Source organism: Panthera onca, chromosome B4 (genome assembly GCF_046562875.1).
Source record: "Panthera onca isolate mPanOnc1 chromosome B4, mPanOnc1 haplotype 2, whole genome shotgun sequence".
NCBI lineage: Eukaryota > Metazoa > Chordata > Mammalia > Carnivora > Felidae > Panthera > Panthera onca.
The window spans coordinates 18584853-18604808 of NC_138345.1; the positions used below are offsets into that span (position 1 = coordinate 18584853).

Consider the following 19956-nt stretch of genomic DNA (forward strand, 5'->3'; position numbering starts at 1 on the left):
GTTTAATTGAATTGTAGACTCCTGATGTTGTTATTATTTTGAAAGATCACAAATAAGGGTGTTGTGTATCCTTGGCTATACAGGTTACCTTTCTCTCCATAGCACGAGAAATGATCTTGTGCGTGTGAGAAATTGTTACTGGGAAAACAGAAACTGTTTAATTACAGACATATTGCCAGAATTCCTTATTATATGTCTTGCACAATAATCTGACCTCACACTCTACTAAGTAATCTTGCAGTTTTGGGGGTCACTTCACAAAAGTCTTGTGAAGAATTGATAAAATAAACCATGCCTATAAAGAGTCATAGACAAGAGATTGCTTAGGGGGATGGACCATGCTGCAAATAGACCAAGTAGGTAAAAATCCTTGCAGAAATGAAGGTAGGTGCAGAAGATGTGCATAATGAGAATCGGGGCAATAATCTGATATAATCAACAGGAGATACAGGAATTGATTTTTGTTCTTCTGACACTATGACAGTAAATTGAATTGTATTCCATGCAATTGTTCTTAGTATCTGAAGAGGGGATTGCTATAGTATTTGCTGCTGTATATTGAAGGGTCTCTGAAGATAGTATGTAATTTTTCCTATCATGCTGAAATGATGTGGGGCTAATTTAATACCCCTTTATAAATTCAGTTCATAGGCTTTCGATTGTATTTAAATATATTGGTCTGATTCGATTCTTTGGCAACCCAGTGAAAAAAAGTGATATACTTTCATTTGTTTTTTGTTAAGAGATACTCCTATAACTTAAGTACCTGCCCACACCTCACACCCTGTAGATCACCTTCTAATTAATGTAATTGGGAAAGGTGGGGGTTCAGGTAGGATTTTTATCTCACATCTCTTTCCATGTGGTCTATTCTATGTCTCATAACATCCTCAATGTTCCAGGACTAACTGGTAACCCCCTCTCATTTCACTGGATAGCTTCTTCAGGTCCAGAATGCTTGTCCTACTCCCTAATTTTACCTCTGGCAAAAGAGGACTTGTGTGTGCAGAGAAGTTCACAGTTTCAATCCACTGTAATGAACAGAATACATGATAGCCTTCACTAAGTGACAGAACTCACTAGTAGCTGAGCTGGTGAGAACCAGAGATCAAATCACCTGCCTACAAGTTTAACGTCTTAGACCACACCACTTTTCCCTTTCCCACAGTTCTTCTTTGTCAGAATGTAACTGTGTCTCCAGCCTGCTATGTCTTTCTGATATCTTTGAAAACATGTCCTAGAAATAAGCCCACAGATTACACTAGGATATAGCTAAAAGGAAAACATGAGCGACTCTTTAAATGTCTCTCATAGAATTCTAGACATTATTGGGGTACCTGGGTGGCTCAGTTGGGTAAGTGTCTGACTCTTGGTTTCAGCTCAGGTCATGATCTCACGGTTCATGAGTTCAAGCCCCACATGGAGCTCTGTGCTGACAGCGTGGAGCCTGCTTGGGATTCTATGTCTAGCTCTCTCTGCTCCTCCCCTGCTCGCTCACTCACTCACTCTCTCAAAGTAAATAAATAAACTTTAAATTTTTTTTTAAAGAATTGTAGACATTACCAAGATCTAGCAGTGCTGTTGAATAATTCTTTAGCATTATCTCCCATACATTCTATCACAATGTTTCTCATGACGAATATGTTGTACATTATACATATGAAACAATTGACTTCTGCATAAATGAATGAACAAAGAGAGATGATTTAGCCATGCTTCTATAAAGTGCTTACAACATAAAATCATTTTCTAGATTCAAACTGTAAGTATCTCTCGCTCAAAATTTAGTAGAAATGAATATTTTCGTTTCTTTTAGTGCTAATTTCATTTACAGTAAGTAGAGAAAAAGATTGCAGTCTACATCAATTAGGTTACTGAAGCCAGTATTTTAAAAGAAAAGGTTTAATGGAAATTTATATATCAACTATTTCACAAAGCAATTTTAAGTTATTGACCTTGGAGCTCTACGTTGAATGTGGGTGTCTGATTTACAGTACGTTAAAGGAGTCTTCCTTAAGCACTTTTCAGAGCACCTATCATACTAATTCTATACTAACTGTGGTCTTGTGTCTGTTGTATATATATTGGTGATTTAATTCTGGGAATCAATAATTGATACTTTCAAGCATCTTCACATATGTTTTTAGTGCTTTATGTGGAGACAAAGAAAATAAAGTGGTCATATATAATGTTTATCCTAAAAATTTCAAGTAATACAGTTAAGGGAAAAGAAACTTCCCCAAATCTCATCACCTAGAGGTAACCAATTGGTATATGGTAAATATCTTTTATACTTCTGTGTGTGTGTGTGTGTGTGTGTGTGTGTGTGTGTGTGTGTAACCAGAGAGGATAGAGAGATAGGAGAGTAGAGGTATACATTTATATTTAGATGGATGCAATTTTGTAAAATTGAGATTGCACTGTATTGTATTTCAGGAAAATAATGAATTTAACTTTGTATCTGCTGTCCTTTGGCGACATGCATGCCATGTGTAGGCCACTAGTTTCAGACTTTTGCATTAAAAGTTCTCTTAAAATTAAAAATTTGGATAAAAAATTTAAAATTTGGGCTTATTATTTTTAGAACTGTATTTCTGTACTCTAGATTTATGTATCTATTACCTGGCATGAAATACGATTATTGACTGTTTTTGTATTTTCATGATTCATATCATCTATATTCTGACTTATAACCATAATAATGAAATTGTCTTATTTCCCTTAATGCAATTTCTGTTGAGTAGGTGCTCACCATCAGTATGTTTACGAGAGCTTCTCCATTCCTGTGACCATGTTTGAGTCACCCCTTGATTGTATAATTAGGTACTACATTTTAAGAAAGTCTCATTTATGGTATTTCCTCTCTGTATTTTTACCTATGAAAAATATGTGGATGTCAGGGTGATCTGGCTGTGACATCTGTCACCTCATTAATTGCCAGGGTTGATTCGGCTCATCTGGCTGGCGAAGCAGGTGTCCCCTTCCTCCCTTAGCGCTCCATGTGAGTCCCTCCTGAAGCTGCATCGTAGGTGGAAGAGGATGACCTTCCCCGATAGATGAGGAATGTATTGCAGTCAAGGGTATACAAGTAGCTGTGTGCTCTGCTAGAACCTTCAAACAAGCTCTCAAGGTCCACTTGTAAGAGAATGTACAGCAGTCAAGTTTCCAAGATTCCAGACACATCTTTAAAAAAAAAGAAAGATAGAAAGCAAGAAAACATATGTTTGTTGCCTTTATATTTATATTATAGATTTGTTGGGCAAAAACTTCTTGAGTCGTAACTTTCTTCTACTTGGTGATTGTGTAGACCTTGTTTCCACTGGATCTCATGGAGAAGTATCAGACTATCAAAGCTTTTTTTCCTCCTTATGGAGGAAGAAATCCCTTATGGATAAGTTGGTTTGTCTTTCCAAATGTCTGTGAGACTTCTTCATTTTTTGATTTTTTAAAAAAAATGTATTGAGGTATAATTGACATACAATATTATATTAGTGTCAGATGTACAACATAGTGATCCACCATATGGGTATACATTGTGCAGTGATCACCACAATGAATCTAGTTATCATCTGTTGCCATACAAAGTTAATACAGTATTATTCATGGGACTGTATCCTAATGATGAACATCACATCACAGTGACTTACCTATTTTATAACTGGAAGTTTATATTTCTGGATTCCCTTCATCCATTTTGCACCTCAACCCTCTGGCAACCACCAATCTGTTCCCTGTATCTGTGGCTCTGACTTTTTGTTTTTTTAGATTTCTCTTATAGGTGGACTACTTGACTTAATTTCACTTAGCATTAGCCCTCAAGATGCACCCATGCTGTCACAAATGGCAAGATTTCATTGTGGGTTGTTGTTGTTGTTTTGTTTTGTTTTGTTTTTACTTTTTACTGCTCTATCTGGGTGAGTTCCATTGCTTTGCTTCCAGCTTGCTGATCCATCCCTCAGCTCGCTCCAGTCTGTTGTTGAACCTCTCCATTTTTCTAGTATATCTTTCAGTTCGCTTATTGTATTCTTCAGCTCTATGCTTTCTGTTTGATACTTTCTTACATTTTCTGTCTCTTTGTCGAAGTTCTCACTGTGTTCATCCATTCTTCTTTGGAGTTCAGCAGGCATCTTTATGATCATTACTTTGAATTCTTTATCTACTTGGTAAAGAAATCTTTGTATCATTAAGGTCTTTTCCCAAGGGTTTTGCCTTTTTCTTTCATTCACAACATATTTCTCTGCTCCCTCATTTTCCTTGACTCTCTGTGTTTGTTTCTCTGGATTAGAAACAGAAACTCCTAGTTTCTAGTAGTAGTGAAACAGCTACTTCTCTCAGTCTGAAGGAGTGGCCTTGTGTAGATGATGAATCTTCTTGTTCAAACTTGTCCTAGATCTTGGTGGTTTCTTGATTCTTTGTGATTTTCTAACCCCCCTGATTTATTCTTGGTATGTCCCTGATTTTCAGAGTGTGCCAAGATCCATCAGTATTCCAAGGTGGAGGGATCTCATTTAGCACTTAGTTTCAGGCTGGAAACAAGAAAGCAGACCCTCTAGTAGCAGTTTTTACAGTATAAATACTTATGGTCCTGTGGGGCCATTATCATAACCCCTGCTGGCCTCCAAGCCAGGGGATCTGGAGGTGTCCTCTGGGTGACAGTTGCAAAACTTGGGGCTCCAGATGAGTATTTAAACTCTGTTCTGTTGAGCTGAGCTGTAGTGAGGCCGGAAGGGGGGTGGGTGTGCAAGTATGCTGTCTCCCTGCTTACATCCTTTGGGGGCACCTCCTCAGCTTCCAAATGTGTGCGAAACCCAAAGCCTATTTCTCAGGCTGAAGCTCTGGACTAAGTTAAATAGGCCTTTTTCACAGGACGACTGGGTTACGGTGGCCTGAGAAGAACTCAGGAACTATCCTTCTGATTCTTACCTTCCCTGGGGAGCCAAGCAGTTAAAGGCGGGGGGGGGGGGGGGGGGGGGGGGCGGGGTCCTTGTGTGGATTGCATACACCCACTAGCTTTAGCTAGGCAGCTAGAGGGTGTAGGGTCTTCATAAAGACAGCAGGGAAAATGTCTTGACTGCACACACCTGTGGGCTTGAGGAATGCAACAGGAGAGTTCCCTGTCCGTGTGTGCGCGCGCGCACGCGTGTGCGTGTGTGTGTGCGTGTGCGTGTGCGCGCACGTCTGCCAGCTTTAGGTCGGGAGTGGCAGAATGCCGTGACCACTCAGGCTCGCCAACCCTAGCCAGGGAGCGGGGTGAGGGGTAAAGTACTGCAACTGCCCACGCTCTCAGACTTTGGTTAGGGAGCTGGAGAATGCTACGACCACTCGCCCTCCTCTGCCCCAACCGTGGAACAAGGGGGCCCTGCCACCAGCTGCCCTCTCCGGCCTCAGCAAGATAGTACCACCACCACTCACCCCCGCCTGCCTTGGCAAGCGGTCAGGAGGCTGCCAAGTTTGAGCTCACCTACCTGTGCTAGCCGGGTAAGCGGAGATGGCATCCCCCAGTGCCTCCATCTCCAGGGAGAGAGAGTTTCACCTGTCCGCCTACTACAGCAGCTGCCTTGGCTTAGTCAGTCATTCCGCCTATTACAGCAGGTGTATGTATGTATGAAGTTGTATTTTTGCAGCAGATGCTTTTAGATTAGCAAATGAATTTCACATATAGTCCAGGTACTTTCCAAATTGCTTTTATTTATTTATTTTTTCCTAGTCAGTCTGGAGGCAAGTGAGACTTAACTCAAACCTTTTAAAAAGGGAATCTCAGTTTCCTATAGCACTTTGGGCCCCTTGGACATCAGCACTCTTGGTTCTCAAGCCAGATATTTTAGGGGCTCATTTCTCTGGTGCCGATCCCAGGGGTGTCTGGGCACCTAATGTGGGTCACCAACTCCTTGCTCCTCCAGGACAGGCGCCCAGCAGGTGAGACCTTTCCCTGTTGTGTGTCCTCACACCCAGGGTGGGATTTTGGTGAGACCACGTCTCTGTTCCTCCAGCCCATCCCAATGTGGTATTTTATCCTTTATTGCAGAAAAGCAGCTCACCTAGTTTGCAGATCTTTTTCAGAGGGAAATGATTCATATGTTGTAGATTGGTGTGTCCCTGAGGAGGTGAGTACGGGATCTCCCTACACCCGCCATTTGTGCAAGTCCCTGCTGCCCCTCACCAGGAAATTTCTTAATATTCAAAATTCTATTGTATCTTTTCTTGGGACATGATATATAGATTCTAGTCTTCGTTACCTCGGAATAATTGTTCTCCTAATACATGAAAAAAAAAAAAACTTTTCGGGCGCCTGGGTGGCTCAGTCAGTTTAGCGTCCGACTCTGCCTCAGGTCATGATCTCACGGTTGGTGAGTTCAAGCCCTGTGTCAGGCTCTCTGCTGTCAACACAGAGTCCACTTCAGATCCTCTGTACCAAAAATACATAAACATGAAAATAAATAAATAAAATACATTTCTGTGTCTTTACATGTATGTGTGTGTGTGCATATACATGTAATGTATGTATATATCATATATATGATCTTTTTCTATAGTTTATATGATGTATCCTAGATACTTATTTTCTTCGTCCTTTCCATTTCATTTGTGTGCACGTCTCAAGACTGTTTTCTATGCCCTAAATAGGAATTTTGTCATGCGTATTCCGTTCTTATTGCAGCTAATAAATTCATCTCCATAATTATTTCCCTGAGTGCTATCAGCTCACTGTTTTTCTTATTTTATTATTGTACCATATTCTTTTAGCTTCTTGTATGAACATTAATTTTTTAGATCCTAGAGAACTATATTTTAACTCTGGTTTTAAGGAATGTAATATACACAAATAATATTTTAAAATACTACTTTTAAACCTTTATAAGCATTATGTGGTCCTTGAGAACTCATGTTATGTGACAAGGTAATATATTTGCTATATATTAACACTTGGTAAGAACCATTCACATTATATTCCTTTATTCATTATGAAACAGTCTTTGGGAGGCAACCAATTGATTTGACGCTAAATACCTAAGAACTTTGATTATATATTTCAAGTGACTAGCACAGTGATGTTCATACAATCTATTCCTTTTTTTTTTTAAGTTCTCAGTGGAATAAATTTAGAATTCCAGTGCTGTTACTGCATAAGACAGGGTGAGGCACCCATAAAAATTATCCATCATAAAACCAACGTAACATCAATAATAGAAGAGAAGACAACATTTGGGTTAGAATTGTGTAAGTTGATGGATGCAGAATGGTTAGGTACAGACATGATGATTTTTCCCTCTGTATTTTTGGTGTTTGTTCTTTGTTTACGGCTGCACATTTGCAGGCATATTTGAGAAACATGGATTTATAGGATTTATAGCTACCTACTGTGCCATCCACTTTCAGTAACAGTTGGTTTCCTAAATGAATTGGCAAGTAGGCATATCACAGTAGTGTTTTGTTTTATTTTCTATGGTGTTAGTATAGTTTGCTTTCGAGCAGAAAAGGGAAATCTTTGTGCCTGAAGTGGCTTTTGACAACTCTTTAAGTACCATTACTCCTATAAAGGACAAGATGTGGTTTGAATAATTTAGTAGTGCTAAAATGTCACATTTTTAGAACATCTATTTTATGGCTTTCCTTGAAAAATCGAGCCAAACACCTCTCCCTGGAATTTATAAACTCGTGCCTCTAAATTCCTAGGTAAACCATAAATTGTCTTCCTCTTTGAATGAAAGTTGCCATGACAACTTGGCAAGCATGGGCTATAGAAGTCTAACATCAAACTCTAGTCTTTAGTTTTTCAGTACTTTCAAAGATGTGATATTATCTTGAGAAGCTCTGGTTTAAGTAAAAATGAACATTATTTTCAGTTAGACATATCAGTGATTGTAATTAGACAAAAATCATGTATATTTTTGCAGATAATCCATTATTTAAGTATAATGATATCCTTTACCTTATAAGACTATTTCTTGATTAACTATAGAGATTTAGGGGTTAAGGGAAATACCAAAATCATTTTAGATATGTTGATTGCAACAATTATATTGAGCTCAAAACCGAAAGTATGTAATTTTAAAGAGAATATCTATTTGGTATTTATATGGTAATATGGTAATTTGGCTGCATGATAGACTCTATTACATCATTCACCTAAAGATCACATCTCTGTGTTGCTAAACTCTTTATAATAATACAAAAAATAGGGAGAAAAATTGAAAGTTTTATTTGAACTTATTGTTTTTTTCAAAACGCCCCTTATATGTGATTCATGGAAAAATTAAATGAATCATTATCATTTGTAATTCAGACTTGATGATTTCCGGCAGTTTAGGTACAAGTTTCCATTCCTACTGTATAATTAGCTAGAATACCAGAATTGAAAACATGTTTGTTATCAAGATCTATAAATCTGTAGATGAGACTGCCTTATTCAATGTTGCGTAAGTCTCTTGAAAGTTACCAAAACATGTTTGTCAGGTAGGATTCTTTCGGTTGACAATAATCCAACTCAAGGTGGGTTTTTTTTTGATGTTTGTTTATTTAATTGTTTGTTTATTTTAAATTCAAGTTAGTTAACATACAGTGTTGTTTTAGCTTCAGTAGAACCCAGTAATTCATCTCTTACATATGACACCCAGTGAGCAATCTAGCAAGTGCCCTCCTTGATGCCCTTTACCCATTTAACCCATCCCCCCACCAGTTCTCTTCCAGCAACCCTAAGTTTGTTCTCTGTATTTAAGAGTCTTTGGTTTCCCTCCCTCTCTGTTTTTATCTTATTTTTCCTTCCCTTCCCCTATGTTCATCTGTTGTGTTTCTAGTATTCCACATATGAGTGAAATCATATGATACCTGTCTTTCTCTGACTTATTTCACTTAGCATAATACCCTGCAGTTCCATCCATGTTGTTGCAAATGGCAAGATTTCATTCTTTTTCATCACTGAGTGGTATTCTATTATGTCTATATACCACATCTTCTTTATCCATTCATCAGTTGATAGACATTTGGGCTCTATCCATAATTTGGCTGTTGTTGATAGCACTGCTATAAACATTGGGGTGCATGTGTCCCTTTGATTCAGCATTTCTGTGTCCTTTGGATAAATTCCTAGTAGTGCAGTTGCTGGGTCTTAGGGTGGTTTTATTTAATATTTTGAGGAGCCTCCATATTGTTACCCAGAGTGGCTACACCAGTTTGCATTCCCACCAACAGTGCAAAAGGGTTCCCCTTTCTCCACATCCTCGCCAATATCTGTTGTCTCCTGAGTTGTTCGTTTTCGCCACTCTGACAGGTGTAATGTATCTCATCGTGGTTTTGATTTGCATTTCCCTAATGATAAGTGATGTCGAGCATCTTTTCATGTGTCTGTTAGCCATCTGGATGTTAGCCTTAAACAGACACTTTTTCTAAAAAAAAAAGTGTCTATTTAAGGGGATTTGACAATTAAAAAATTTAATGGTTCAGCTAAGTGTACAAGCCCAGAATGCACTAGATGCACTTGATCTGGCTTTTCTTTCCTTTCCTTCTCTCTTCTCTTCTCTTCCCTTCTCTTTTCTTTTCTTTTTTCTTTTTTTTTATTTTTTTCAGAGATAATGGCTCTGTTTCTATCCATGTTTGCTTTGCCTTCAGGCAGGGTTTCTTCATGGTAGCAAATGGTGGCACAGTAGTCACAGGTCTCATACCTACATATCTCAGCAATCACAATAAGGGCAGTTATCTCCTCTTTACCTGAATTCCTACATGTCTCATGAATTGGTTCCTTTTAGGTTGTGTGCTTCCGGTGCCCCCCAGCTACTGTGGCCAGTAACAATGACATGGGCAGAATGGCTTGTGCCCAATGTCATGGAGGGTACCCGCCACAAAGCTTCTGGTAGTGAAGCACCAGACAGTAGGAAGGAGTTCTACATGTGACGAAGACACAACCAAATGCTCGTTACCTCCTAGAACCCAGGCAGTCAGTGTCATAATGTTCTGGAAAGGAGTGCTAGAAAACCAGTAGGATATAAAATCTCTCTTGGGCTGCATGAAATCTTATTCATGCTTCTTTCTTTGTATCTCCTTTTTTTCCTCCTTTCTCTAAAGAACTTTTTTTTATCTTTCATCAGGGTTGTACCCATAATTTGTATCTGATACCCAGAGTTCAATTGGAGGTTGGACGTTTACCTAGTATTTTTTCTTTTATCTTACTGTTAACATTTCATCACTGTTATCAAGATTTATATCTAAGGTCATATTTTTTCTTTTGGTCATGGGACAAAATCTATTTAGAATGCTGCATAGGAAATTCCTTTCCTTTATGTAGTCAGTTTTATATGCTAGAAGCCTGATGACTTGAAAGGTACATGGAATTGTTTTCACTAGATTTCAAGAATAATCGTATTTTATTCAATTAGCACTTCAGTAACAAATGCATTAGACAAAATTCACATTCTAAACTTTATGATTCAAATCACATACACTGTATTTGGCAAACATTATTCTTACATTCCTACATACATTCTTACAAACATTATCCTTACATTCGTACAAACATTCATCAGACATGAATGTTTTTAAATTTATTTTACCTAGCAGACTCCTCAAATCGATAAGCACAATTATATTTTATGTTTAGAAAAAATTAACTGCAGTCCAAGTTAGTCGAGAATCATATGATTTTTCTGGGTTTTCCTCAGTAAAATTGCCTTTTAAAACATGTAAATCTCTTCATTCAGTGAGAGCACAAAAATTAAAGGTTTTGTGACAGGCACCATTGTGATAATCAATAGTGAGAATTCAAATAAAAGTAGAATTTAATAACCCAAATTATAGGGGAAAAATGTATTATTTCCATTTCTGGGATCATTAACTGAAAGCAGGTCTTCATATAAAGACCTCGTTTTAAAGAAGAGAAGTTTGGGTTTGTTGTCACTCAATAGTAATTATAGTTCAGGTTTTCAGTAAATAGCTCCAAAAGTGACATTTTGTTTGGGCAGCAATTAGATCCCTACAATTACTGTGGTAAAAAGACTATTGTAAACAGAGTGTATATTTTTCTCTGTGTTTTATTTATTTAACAATTTCCTCTAAAGAGGTTTATTTTATTTATTTTTAAATCTAATTCACTTCCTTTAGAGGTTATTTAACTCCTCTGGCTATTTTGAAGAATAGTAATATTTCTAGTTGCATAATATCATTTTTGTTTGATTTTTAAAGAATTTTAGGGACAGTATCTCTAGGGTTTTGTGGGGTTTTTTTCTCCTTTTGAGAGCTTTTTTTTTTTTCTTTTTAATGGAACTCTGTGTATAATGCTGGCAATTATATACATTGGGTATTAGTGACTTAAATGCTTTTTTTTTCCCAGCCTGATTGAGATAGAATTTATATAGAACATTGTATACGTTTAAAGTGTACATCCTGTTGGGGCGCCTGGGTGGCTCAGTTGGTTAAGCAGCCGACTTTGGCTCAGGTCATGATCTCACGGTCCGTGAGTTCGAGCCCCGCGTCAGGCTCTGTGCTGACAGCTCAGAGCCTGGAGCCTGTTTCAGATTCTGTGTCTCCCTCTCTCTGACCCTCTCCCGTTCATGCTCTGTCTCTCTCTGTCTCAAAAAAAAATAAATAAACGTTAAAAAAAATTTTTTTTAAATAAATAAAGTGTACATCCTGTTGATTTGGTGTACTATATACTGCAAAATGATTACTCCATAGCATTAGCTAACACCTCCATCACATCACATAATTACCATTTATTTTTTGTGGTGAGAGATCTATTCTCTTAGCTACCTGAAAGTATATAATACAGTATTGTTAACTACAGTCACCATGCTGTGGATTACATCCCCAGAACGTATTTGTCTTATAACTGGAAATTTGTACTCTTTAGCCAACACCCCCCACCCCACAGCCCCTGGTACCACCATTGTCCTCTGTTTTTCTATGAGTTCAGCTACTTTACTGTATTGTATTGTATTGTATTTTTATTTTATATCTGTCTATTTATTTAGAGAGCACAAAAACCTGTGTGAGTCCAGGGGAAGGTTGGTGGGAAGGGCGAGGGGGGCAGAAGAAGAGGGAGAGAGAGAATCTTAAGCAGGCCCCATGCCCAGTTTAGAGCCCCATGCGGGTCTGGATCTCACAACTGTGAGATCATGACCTAAGCTGAAATCAAGAGTCAGTCACTTAACTGACTAAGCCACTCAGGCACCCCGAGTTCACCTCTTTAAGATTCTGCATATATGTGAGAACAGACAGTATTTGTCTTTCTCTGTCGCGTTTCTTTCACTTGGCGTAATGCCTTCAAGTTTCTTCCATGCTATCTCTGTTCTTGATGTGCATTATTCTTTTATTACAGGAGGACACAGATCACAATTACTATATATCTCGGATATATGGTCCCTCCGATTCAGCCAGCCGGAATTTGTGGGTGAACATAGACCAGATGGAAAAAGACAAAGTGAAGATCCATGGAATTTTGTCCAATACTCACCGGCAAGCTGCGGTAAGTGCTTTGACATTTTGAGTTTCCTTTTCTCTGCTATGAAAAAATTTTTGCTTTAATTGGCATATAAATGTTGTTTGTTATGATCACGTTCTACTATTTAGTTCTGCAATTGCAATTTAGATTCATAATTGAATATAAGGTATTATAGAAAGTGAAGAAGAATTATTTTGAGAAGCCACTATCAATTTAACTATTAATTAATTAAATTAACCATTAATTTCTCTAGTAAGATAATGAATTGAATATTCAAAGTTGAGATTGCTCTTGGATGATTTTGTTTTCTTTTAATCTATGAATTTAGAGAGCATTTAAAAAATTTTTAATGTTTATTTTTGAGAGTGAGACAGAGACAGAGCATGAGTGTGGGAGGGGTAGAGAAAGAGGGAGACACAGAATCCGGACCAGACTCCAGGCTCCAAGCTGTCAGCACAGAGCCTGACACGGGGCTGGAACCCACGAACCATGAGATTATGACCTGAGCCGAAGTCAGCCGCTAAACCGACTCAGTCACCCAGGCCTCCCGAGAACATTTTTTAAAAAGTCACATGAATTTGGCATCTGCCATTTTGCATGGTTTATTACTTTCTTGGTCTGAAAAAGATTTCACCAGAAACATTTATGATTCAGATAACCAAATTAGGTATCTCAGTGAAAAAGTTTGATATAAAGGGCAAAAAAAAATAAATCTGGAAGTCTACGAACATGTTTCAGCCTGAGTTTATCCTTTACCAGCGTTGGCTCCTTAAACAAGTAATGTAACTTGTAACGAGGTGTAGTTTCTGTATAGTGAGGATGACAGGATATCAATTCAGGCCTCACTTACCTTCCTTGGTCAGTGGTATCCTATTGTACCTGTCAGGCCGAATGCTTACATGGATTAGCTTTTCAATCTTCATAATAACCCTATGATTTAAATATGCTTGCCATCCAGGTATTGTGGATGAGAGAACTGAGTAAGGGGAAAAATCAAATAAGCTGCCTAGAGGCCTCCAGCTACCACTAAGTGATGAAACTCAGCTGTTAGCCTAGGCAGCCAAGCCCACACTCACAATGTGTCTGTAAAGTATATCCCACTTGGTCCCAGCAGTTTTTGATAGTCCTTTTTCTCATAAATACCTGATTTAACATTTAGTGAAAAGTTATTTAGTTTTGCTATCACAGATAATACCAGTGATCTTACCATCAGTGAACTCATGTATTTTTCAGTTTGATATGACAAAGGGAAAACACAACTTTAACCTTTCAAATGTTATGACCATTACTGACTTAACAATAGAACTAACAGACGGGGCACTTGGGTGGCTCAGTCGTTTAAGCGTCCGACTTCAGCTCCGGTCATGATCTCACCGTCCGTGAGTTCGAGCCCCACATCGGGCTCTGTGCTGACAGCTCGGAGTCTGGAGCTTGCTTCAGATTTGGTGTCCCTCTCTCCTTCTGCTCCTCCTCTGCTCGTGCTCTCTCTCTCTCTCTCCTCTCAAAAATAAATAAACATTAAAGAAGACAATTTCAAAAAGAAAGAGAGAGAACTGATGGAGCCAATGACTTTAGAGATATAAAGTGGCACTGATTTGATGGTTATATCAAAATTTGGGGCCAAAATCCTTCATTGTATATGTGTAGACTTTCCTATTTTAAGAGAACAACTGCTAACAGCTAAAATGGAATTAATTATAACTCACCATGAGATTATTCACTGAATTGTCCGCGTAGAACGCATGTGGTCTGAGGCTGAGAGGCAAGCAAAGTCCCCATCTCCGCTGATGATGAATTCCATCATCCCTTTTCTTTTCCATATTCGGGCAACCCCAGACAAAATGACAGATTCAGAAATGATTCCCTGTTGGGTTTAGAACAAGATTTTCAAAGAGAAAATGAGAAAGTTTTAGATTAGGACAATGTCTATCAGAAATGTCTTGCATTTGACAATCTGCTCACAATATTGCAGTACCTAATACTCTTTGTAAAAGTTCAAATGTGGGGTGCATCCAATTGAAGTTTCCATAAATTGGCCCAGTTCTGCTGTCAGCCACAACGGATGAAATCTCTAGGCAGACAAAGAAGGTCATCGGTTAAAGTGTTAGCGGATTTCTGCTTACTCACTTTCCTTTGCTGTGCTCTCCCGAAAGTGCGGCCGCTCATGTGTCTTGTCTTGCCTTGAAGAATATTTTTTCTCGTTGGAGTAGGGTTCTCTTGGTTACCGTGTGACCTCAATTCTCTGATTATTCTCAAGATAAATCATGATGCTGTAATGGTCCATTTTTCTTCCTGTTAGTGTGGGGGTGACACTTGGCTTTCGACACCAAGCACAAAATCGTGAGCTTCAGCTTGGAAACTTATCTGGTATTCCACGCTCAGATTTTTAAATATGTATCACTGGTAGAAACATTTATTATTTCAGCTCTGTCATTGTCACAGTCTGTTTGTTTGTTTTGGTTTTTAACAGGAACTTTAAGGGCGCCTGGGTGGCTTCATTGGTTAAGCATCTGACTTCAGCTCAGGTCATGATCTCACGGCTTGTGCGTTCAAGCCCCATGTCAGGCTCTGTGTTGACAGCTCAGAGCCTGGAGCCTACTTCAGATTCTGTGCCTCCCTCCCTCTCTCCCTCTCCCTCTCTCTCTCGCAAAAATAAACATTAAAAAATTAAAAAGAAAACAACAAGAATTTTAGCTATCACCAAACATTTCTTAGAGTTAGAAATCGGTCCTGTACCCATTTTCCTGTCATTATCAACAGAACACACACACACACACACACACACACCCCTAGGTCCACACTGCCCTTTACAACAATAGAATTAATAATATATCTTAGTCTCCTTTTTCTTTCCTGGAAAAATTTGCCACATAGAGTCCTTCATTTAAGTAAGTCTTATGTCTAGGAACTTATAAATTTAGTTAATAGGTTACTTTTAAAAATATTTTTCTACATACGTTCTTGCTTTCTTAAGTGTGATGGTTAAGTATTAGTCTGAGATTTCCAAATTTTAAAGAGTGACTCGTGTTTAAAACTTTCCTCAGTTGGCCTCCCCACCTTTCCAATCTTGCCTGATTTGCTCCATTTCTGTTATGCCTTCCTGGGGGTAGAATCAGGTTTGGGGGGATGATGACAGAATTGTAATGCTAAGGTAGTATTATCACCAGGGGGCTCAATACTGTCCATAAACATTCTCCCTCCTACCCCCACACCACCCAGGCACCAAAGTACAGCTACTCTCTCCCTTGATGTTACTGAGAGGCTTTAGCAGAAGGGGAAATGGCAAATGGGAAAGAACACATTCACTTTATTAATCAGGCTCGTTGATGTCATAATCTTCATGATCCTTGATGCAAAGCTCTCTGGTAATTTAGTTGGAAACAGGACTTAAATTTAAGCCCTAAGGGAAGAGGGAGATTCTCAAATCTTATCACCAAATAATGTAGTTTTCATGCCCAAGAGCATGCATTCTGTCAACAAATCAGACAAAAAAGAGAAAAGATATATGTGGCTAGGGGCATACTGAGGGCATTTGGCTAACTAACCCAGCTCTAGATAAGCAGGAGTTAAGTGAGAAAGCTAGAAGATTCGGTTTTCCTAGAGATGCACCTTCCCTCCTTCCAGCTGCCTCAGAACTGTGCAGAGAAAGATAAAAAGCAGTGTCTGACTTGGAAGCATGATTTTTTAAAGAAATATTTTCCCTCCACCACCATCATTTATAAATGCAGTCTAAACAGCATGTTGGAATCTTACATTAATATTCTAGTAAGAGGAAGAGAGTAGAATTGGAGTAGGAGTTTTCCCTTTTCTCCTATCCACAAAAATATCTTATAATTTCAGGGCAGAGGAAAACTTAGAAATCATTTACCTCACATGTCGAAACACACTGATTTCTTTTCCCTTCTCATATATGGGTCATGTGGAAGCCATACACATTAGTATTTATATTATGTATGTATGCTACAATTTGATTATAGTCTCCCCGTTATCCTTTTAGGTTTAAATAACATTTCTTAAATCATTATTGCAAAAAAAGCAGATGTTAAAACCTAGTTTTAACTTTGACAGATTAAAGGAAAGAGCATGTTTTCTTAGACAAAGGAAAGTGAAAAATTTGTATAAGTCCCTACCATATGGCATGCAATGAGCCAGACGCTTTATATTCAAATACTGGTACTTATTTGGATATTTTTGTCCTTTCTTCAAAGTCACACAGTTGTCAGACTGCAGATCTAGAAGCTTCTGACTATAAACCTAGGAACAAGTCTGGATTTATTTCTTCTCCTCTGTGTGGACCTTCAAACTCCACAGTTTTGATATTTTCTTCTATATTTCTATATCCATATTACTTAATATATTGCTTGGGCACAAAGTTTGATTCAATAGCCAGTCAAATTAAAACTATTTTGCTTTCTGAAACCACAGTTTATGAAATTCTGATTCACAGCTTCTAGAGAAGTACCACTGTCCTGGTGGAAGGAAACCAGGGTTAGAAGTCATGAAACCTTGGCTCCAAAACTCATTTTCTTGGTTTTTGGCCTCTCTGTGCCTCAATTTTATAACCTGGAAGAAAGGGGGAAAAATGCCTGCCTTGACTATCCTCTAGTGCTGTTTTGAGACTAAAAATGAAATGGATATGAAAGGACATTGAAAATATCAAATAAAAATGAGATTGTAAGGCACTGCTATTTGAGAGTCTTTATTCTTTATAACAAAAAATAACCCCCAAATAAGTTAATTCCCAAGCGATCTCTAAGAGTCTCCGATAGACAGATATGTATCTATATATTTATATCTATATTGTAACCCCTCCCCTCTTTTTTTTTTTTTTTTTAATTTTTTTTTTTCAATGTTTTTTATTTATTTTTGGGACAGAGAGAGACAGAGCATGAACGGGGGAGGGGCAGAGAGACAGGGAGACACAGAATCGGAAACAGGCTCCAGGCTCCGAGCCATCAGCCCAGAGCCTGACGCGGGGCTCGAACTCACGGACCGCGAGATCGTGACCTGGCTGAAGTCGGACGCTTAACCGACTGCGCCACCCAGGCGCCCCCCCTCTTTTTTTTTTTTGGCCAAGAAGACACCAGTGTGCTTTTGGCCAGACATAAACACACTCTTAGCTTAAAAAAAAACAATCTATATGTTGGTAGGAAGATTGATACTTTATATAAGAAACCCCAGCAACATGAAATGAAATTCTGTTCCCTCTCTATCATAATGCAGGTAAGGTTTTTTGTGAGATTTGTATGTTTTTTGATGTGGTCTTTTTTTTTTTTTTTTTTTTTTAATTTTAAAAATCGGGCTGTTCTTGGTGGAGATCCTCAGACTATGTGAATATACACAGAAACCTTCATTTAAAAACTTAAGTCTTCTGGGGTTTGTTTGTTTGTTTTTTCCAAGAAAATAACATCATTTCAGCTAACACCTCCATAGGTCTCCTGTTGGCATAATGCTGATGTTGGCGGGCTGAATGTGAATGTCCGTGGTGACAGCTTGGTTTCTGGCCTCTCTGTGCCTCGTTTTCTCATTCTGCACAATTTCTTTTTTTTCCTGTGCATCAGAAAACCTGTTGATAAGTGCTGATTTTTCTAAATGATTAACTCAAAAGTCTACTTAATTTGCTATCTAGGTCAGGCTACTCTCTAGACTACACATTTTTGCCTCAGGTCTGTTCACACCTTAACTAACAGTTAAGTTGTTTTTATTTATTTTTACTTTGGCTGCTTGAATACACTTGCCGCTCTAGCGTTTGAATTGCTCCGTTTCAGCCAAGACATTTACAGTTTATCAACTTGGCCTTATTTGCCTTTGTTCTTAGGATTTTCCTCTAGTTTAATAACAGACTAGGATGAGTTTTGTCTGCATGAGTCTTTCTAACTAAATTTTTAGGTTTAATTAGTTGATTTTACTATTATTATTATTTACTTAAGTCACTTATCTTTGAGACTAATTCTCTCTGTCCTGAAGAAAGTATTAGTCGAGGGCCCTTACGGAAAATAAGGGCATGGTGAGGTGCCCGGGTGGCCCAGACAGTTAAGTGTCAGACTCTTGATTTTGGCTCAGGTCATGATCTCATGGTTCATGGGATCGAGCCTGGTGTCTCCCTCTGTCCTGACAGCACAGATCCTGCTTGGGATTCTCTCTCCCCCTCTCTCTCTGCCTTTCCCCTGCTTGTGTGCACGCATGCACGTGCTCTTTCTCTCTCTCTCTCTCTCAAAATAAACATGTTTTTAAAAACAGAAAATGAAGACATCTCTCTGTTCCATTCCACAAAACTAACATGAGATTAGAGTAAATGAGTTCTGTTCCTCTGTATCCCAGGGAAATGAGCTGGTCCGCCTGCCTTAAAGCCAGTAAATAAATACATGTAAAGATCTATTCCTTCTCCAGCTGATGGTTGTAATGGTACAGATTAAGCATTCCTCACCTAATGTGCTGAGTTTAGTAAACTCCTTTTACTTATATCATCATCTAAACAGATGTATAGTAGTGATTATTTAAGATACCCTTGAGACCCTTCCTGAATCTAGGAATGACCTCAAACATAGAAGCGATGTTGGAGAGTTTTAAGATAGTTTTATGAAGCCCACAGTGATCAGTTTTCATGTGTATAACAAGACTTCGTTTTCCAAATCAAGAACATTTTTTTTAATCACACGTGATTTTATTCTATTTCAGTTCAATTTCATCTTATTTCTCCATGTTGTGTCTTTAGTGGACGGGCACCATTATTTCTATAAAATTAGAGTCATAGGGGGTAACCTTAATTTCATCATCTGTTACCAATGATGGCTGTAAAATATTCTAGATAAAGGAATCTCTGCCCAGCTTTCAAAGTCACAAGTGAGGTAAACACTTGAGGCTTCTGTGAAATCTTAGAAGATTTCATTCACATTAGCCTTTTACAATCATAAAGCTATAAAAATGGGATCCCACAGCCATATCTCAGATGGGATAAATAATTTCATTTACTCGTGTTTTCTAGATTCTCTTCTCCAACCTATTTTTGATCATCTTTTCTGAGATCTCTCCGTGAGTCCATGAAGACTTAATAACAGTTAACTTTAGAAAAATGACCACAAAACATATTCTCACCCTGAAGTTATAAAATGATAAAGCTTTCACATGACTCTTTTGCAGGGAAATATTTTGTAACACTGAAAACTTAGCAAAATGTAAATGGAATGGAATCCTCTTTAAGAGAGAACACAACTAAAAGCAAAGAGACTTAATTCTTGTGAAAAATCTTGAAGTACAGAAGATAAAAGATAAAAGATAAAAGACATTTGGGGATTGGGATTGCTTGGACAAGCTAGTATGTTAGTATCTTTTAAAAATATTGGTTATACCAATTTTTGTTACCTTTCTTTTTGTCTATTTCTTCTTACCAAAATATAGCCTATTGCTTACTAGGGAAAACAGTCAAAATCTCACATGGTTTGTTCATAAATTATCATCCTGTTAGAACTGCTGCTGTGCCTGGGTTTCCAGCCTCAGAAAGCTGGTGTCTCTTTCTTTAGTGGAGG

At 38.2% G+C, this 19956-nt stretch overlaps 1 protein-coding gene across 3 annotated transcripts in view; it reads left to right on the forward strand.

Annotated features, from left to right (window-relative positions):
- PLXDC2 (plexin domain containing 2) overlaps positions 1–19956 on the forward strand; it is a 448647-nt gene that overhangs the window by 217392 nt on the left and 211299 nt on the right. For all 3 annotated transcript variants that reach the window (XM_060659212.3, XM_060659214.3, XM_060659211.3), the window contains one exon: positions 12308–12454. In XM_060659212.3, coding sequence (XP_060515195.2) covers positions 12308–12454 — 147 coding nt within the window. The remainder of the gene's footprint in view (positions 1–12307; positions 12455–19956) is intronic.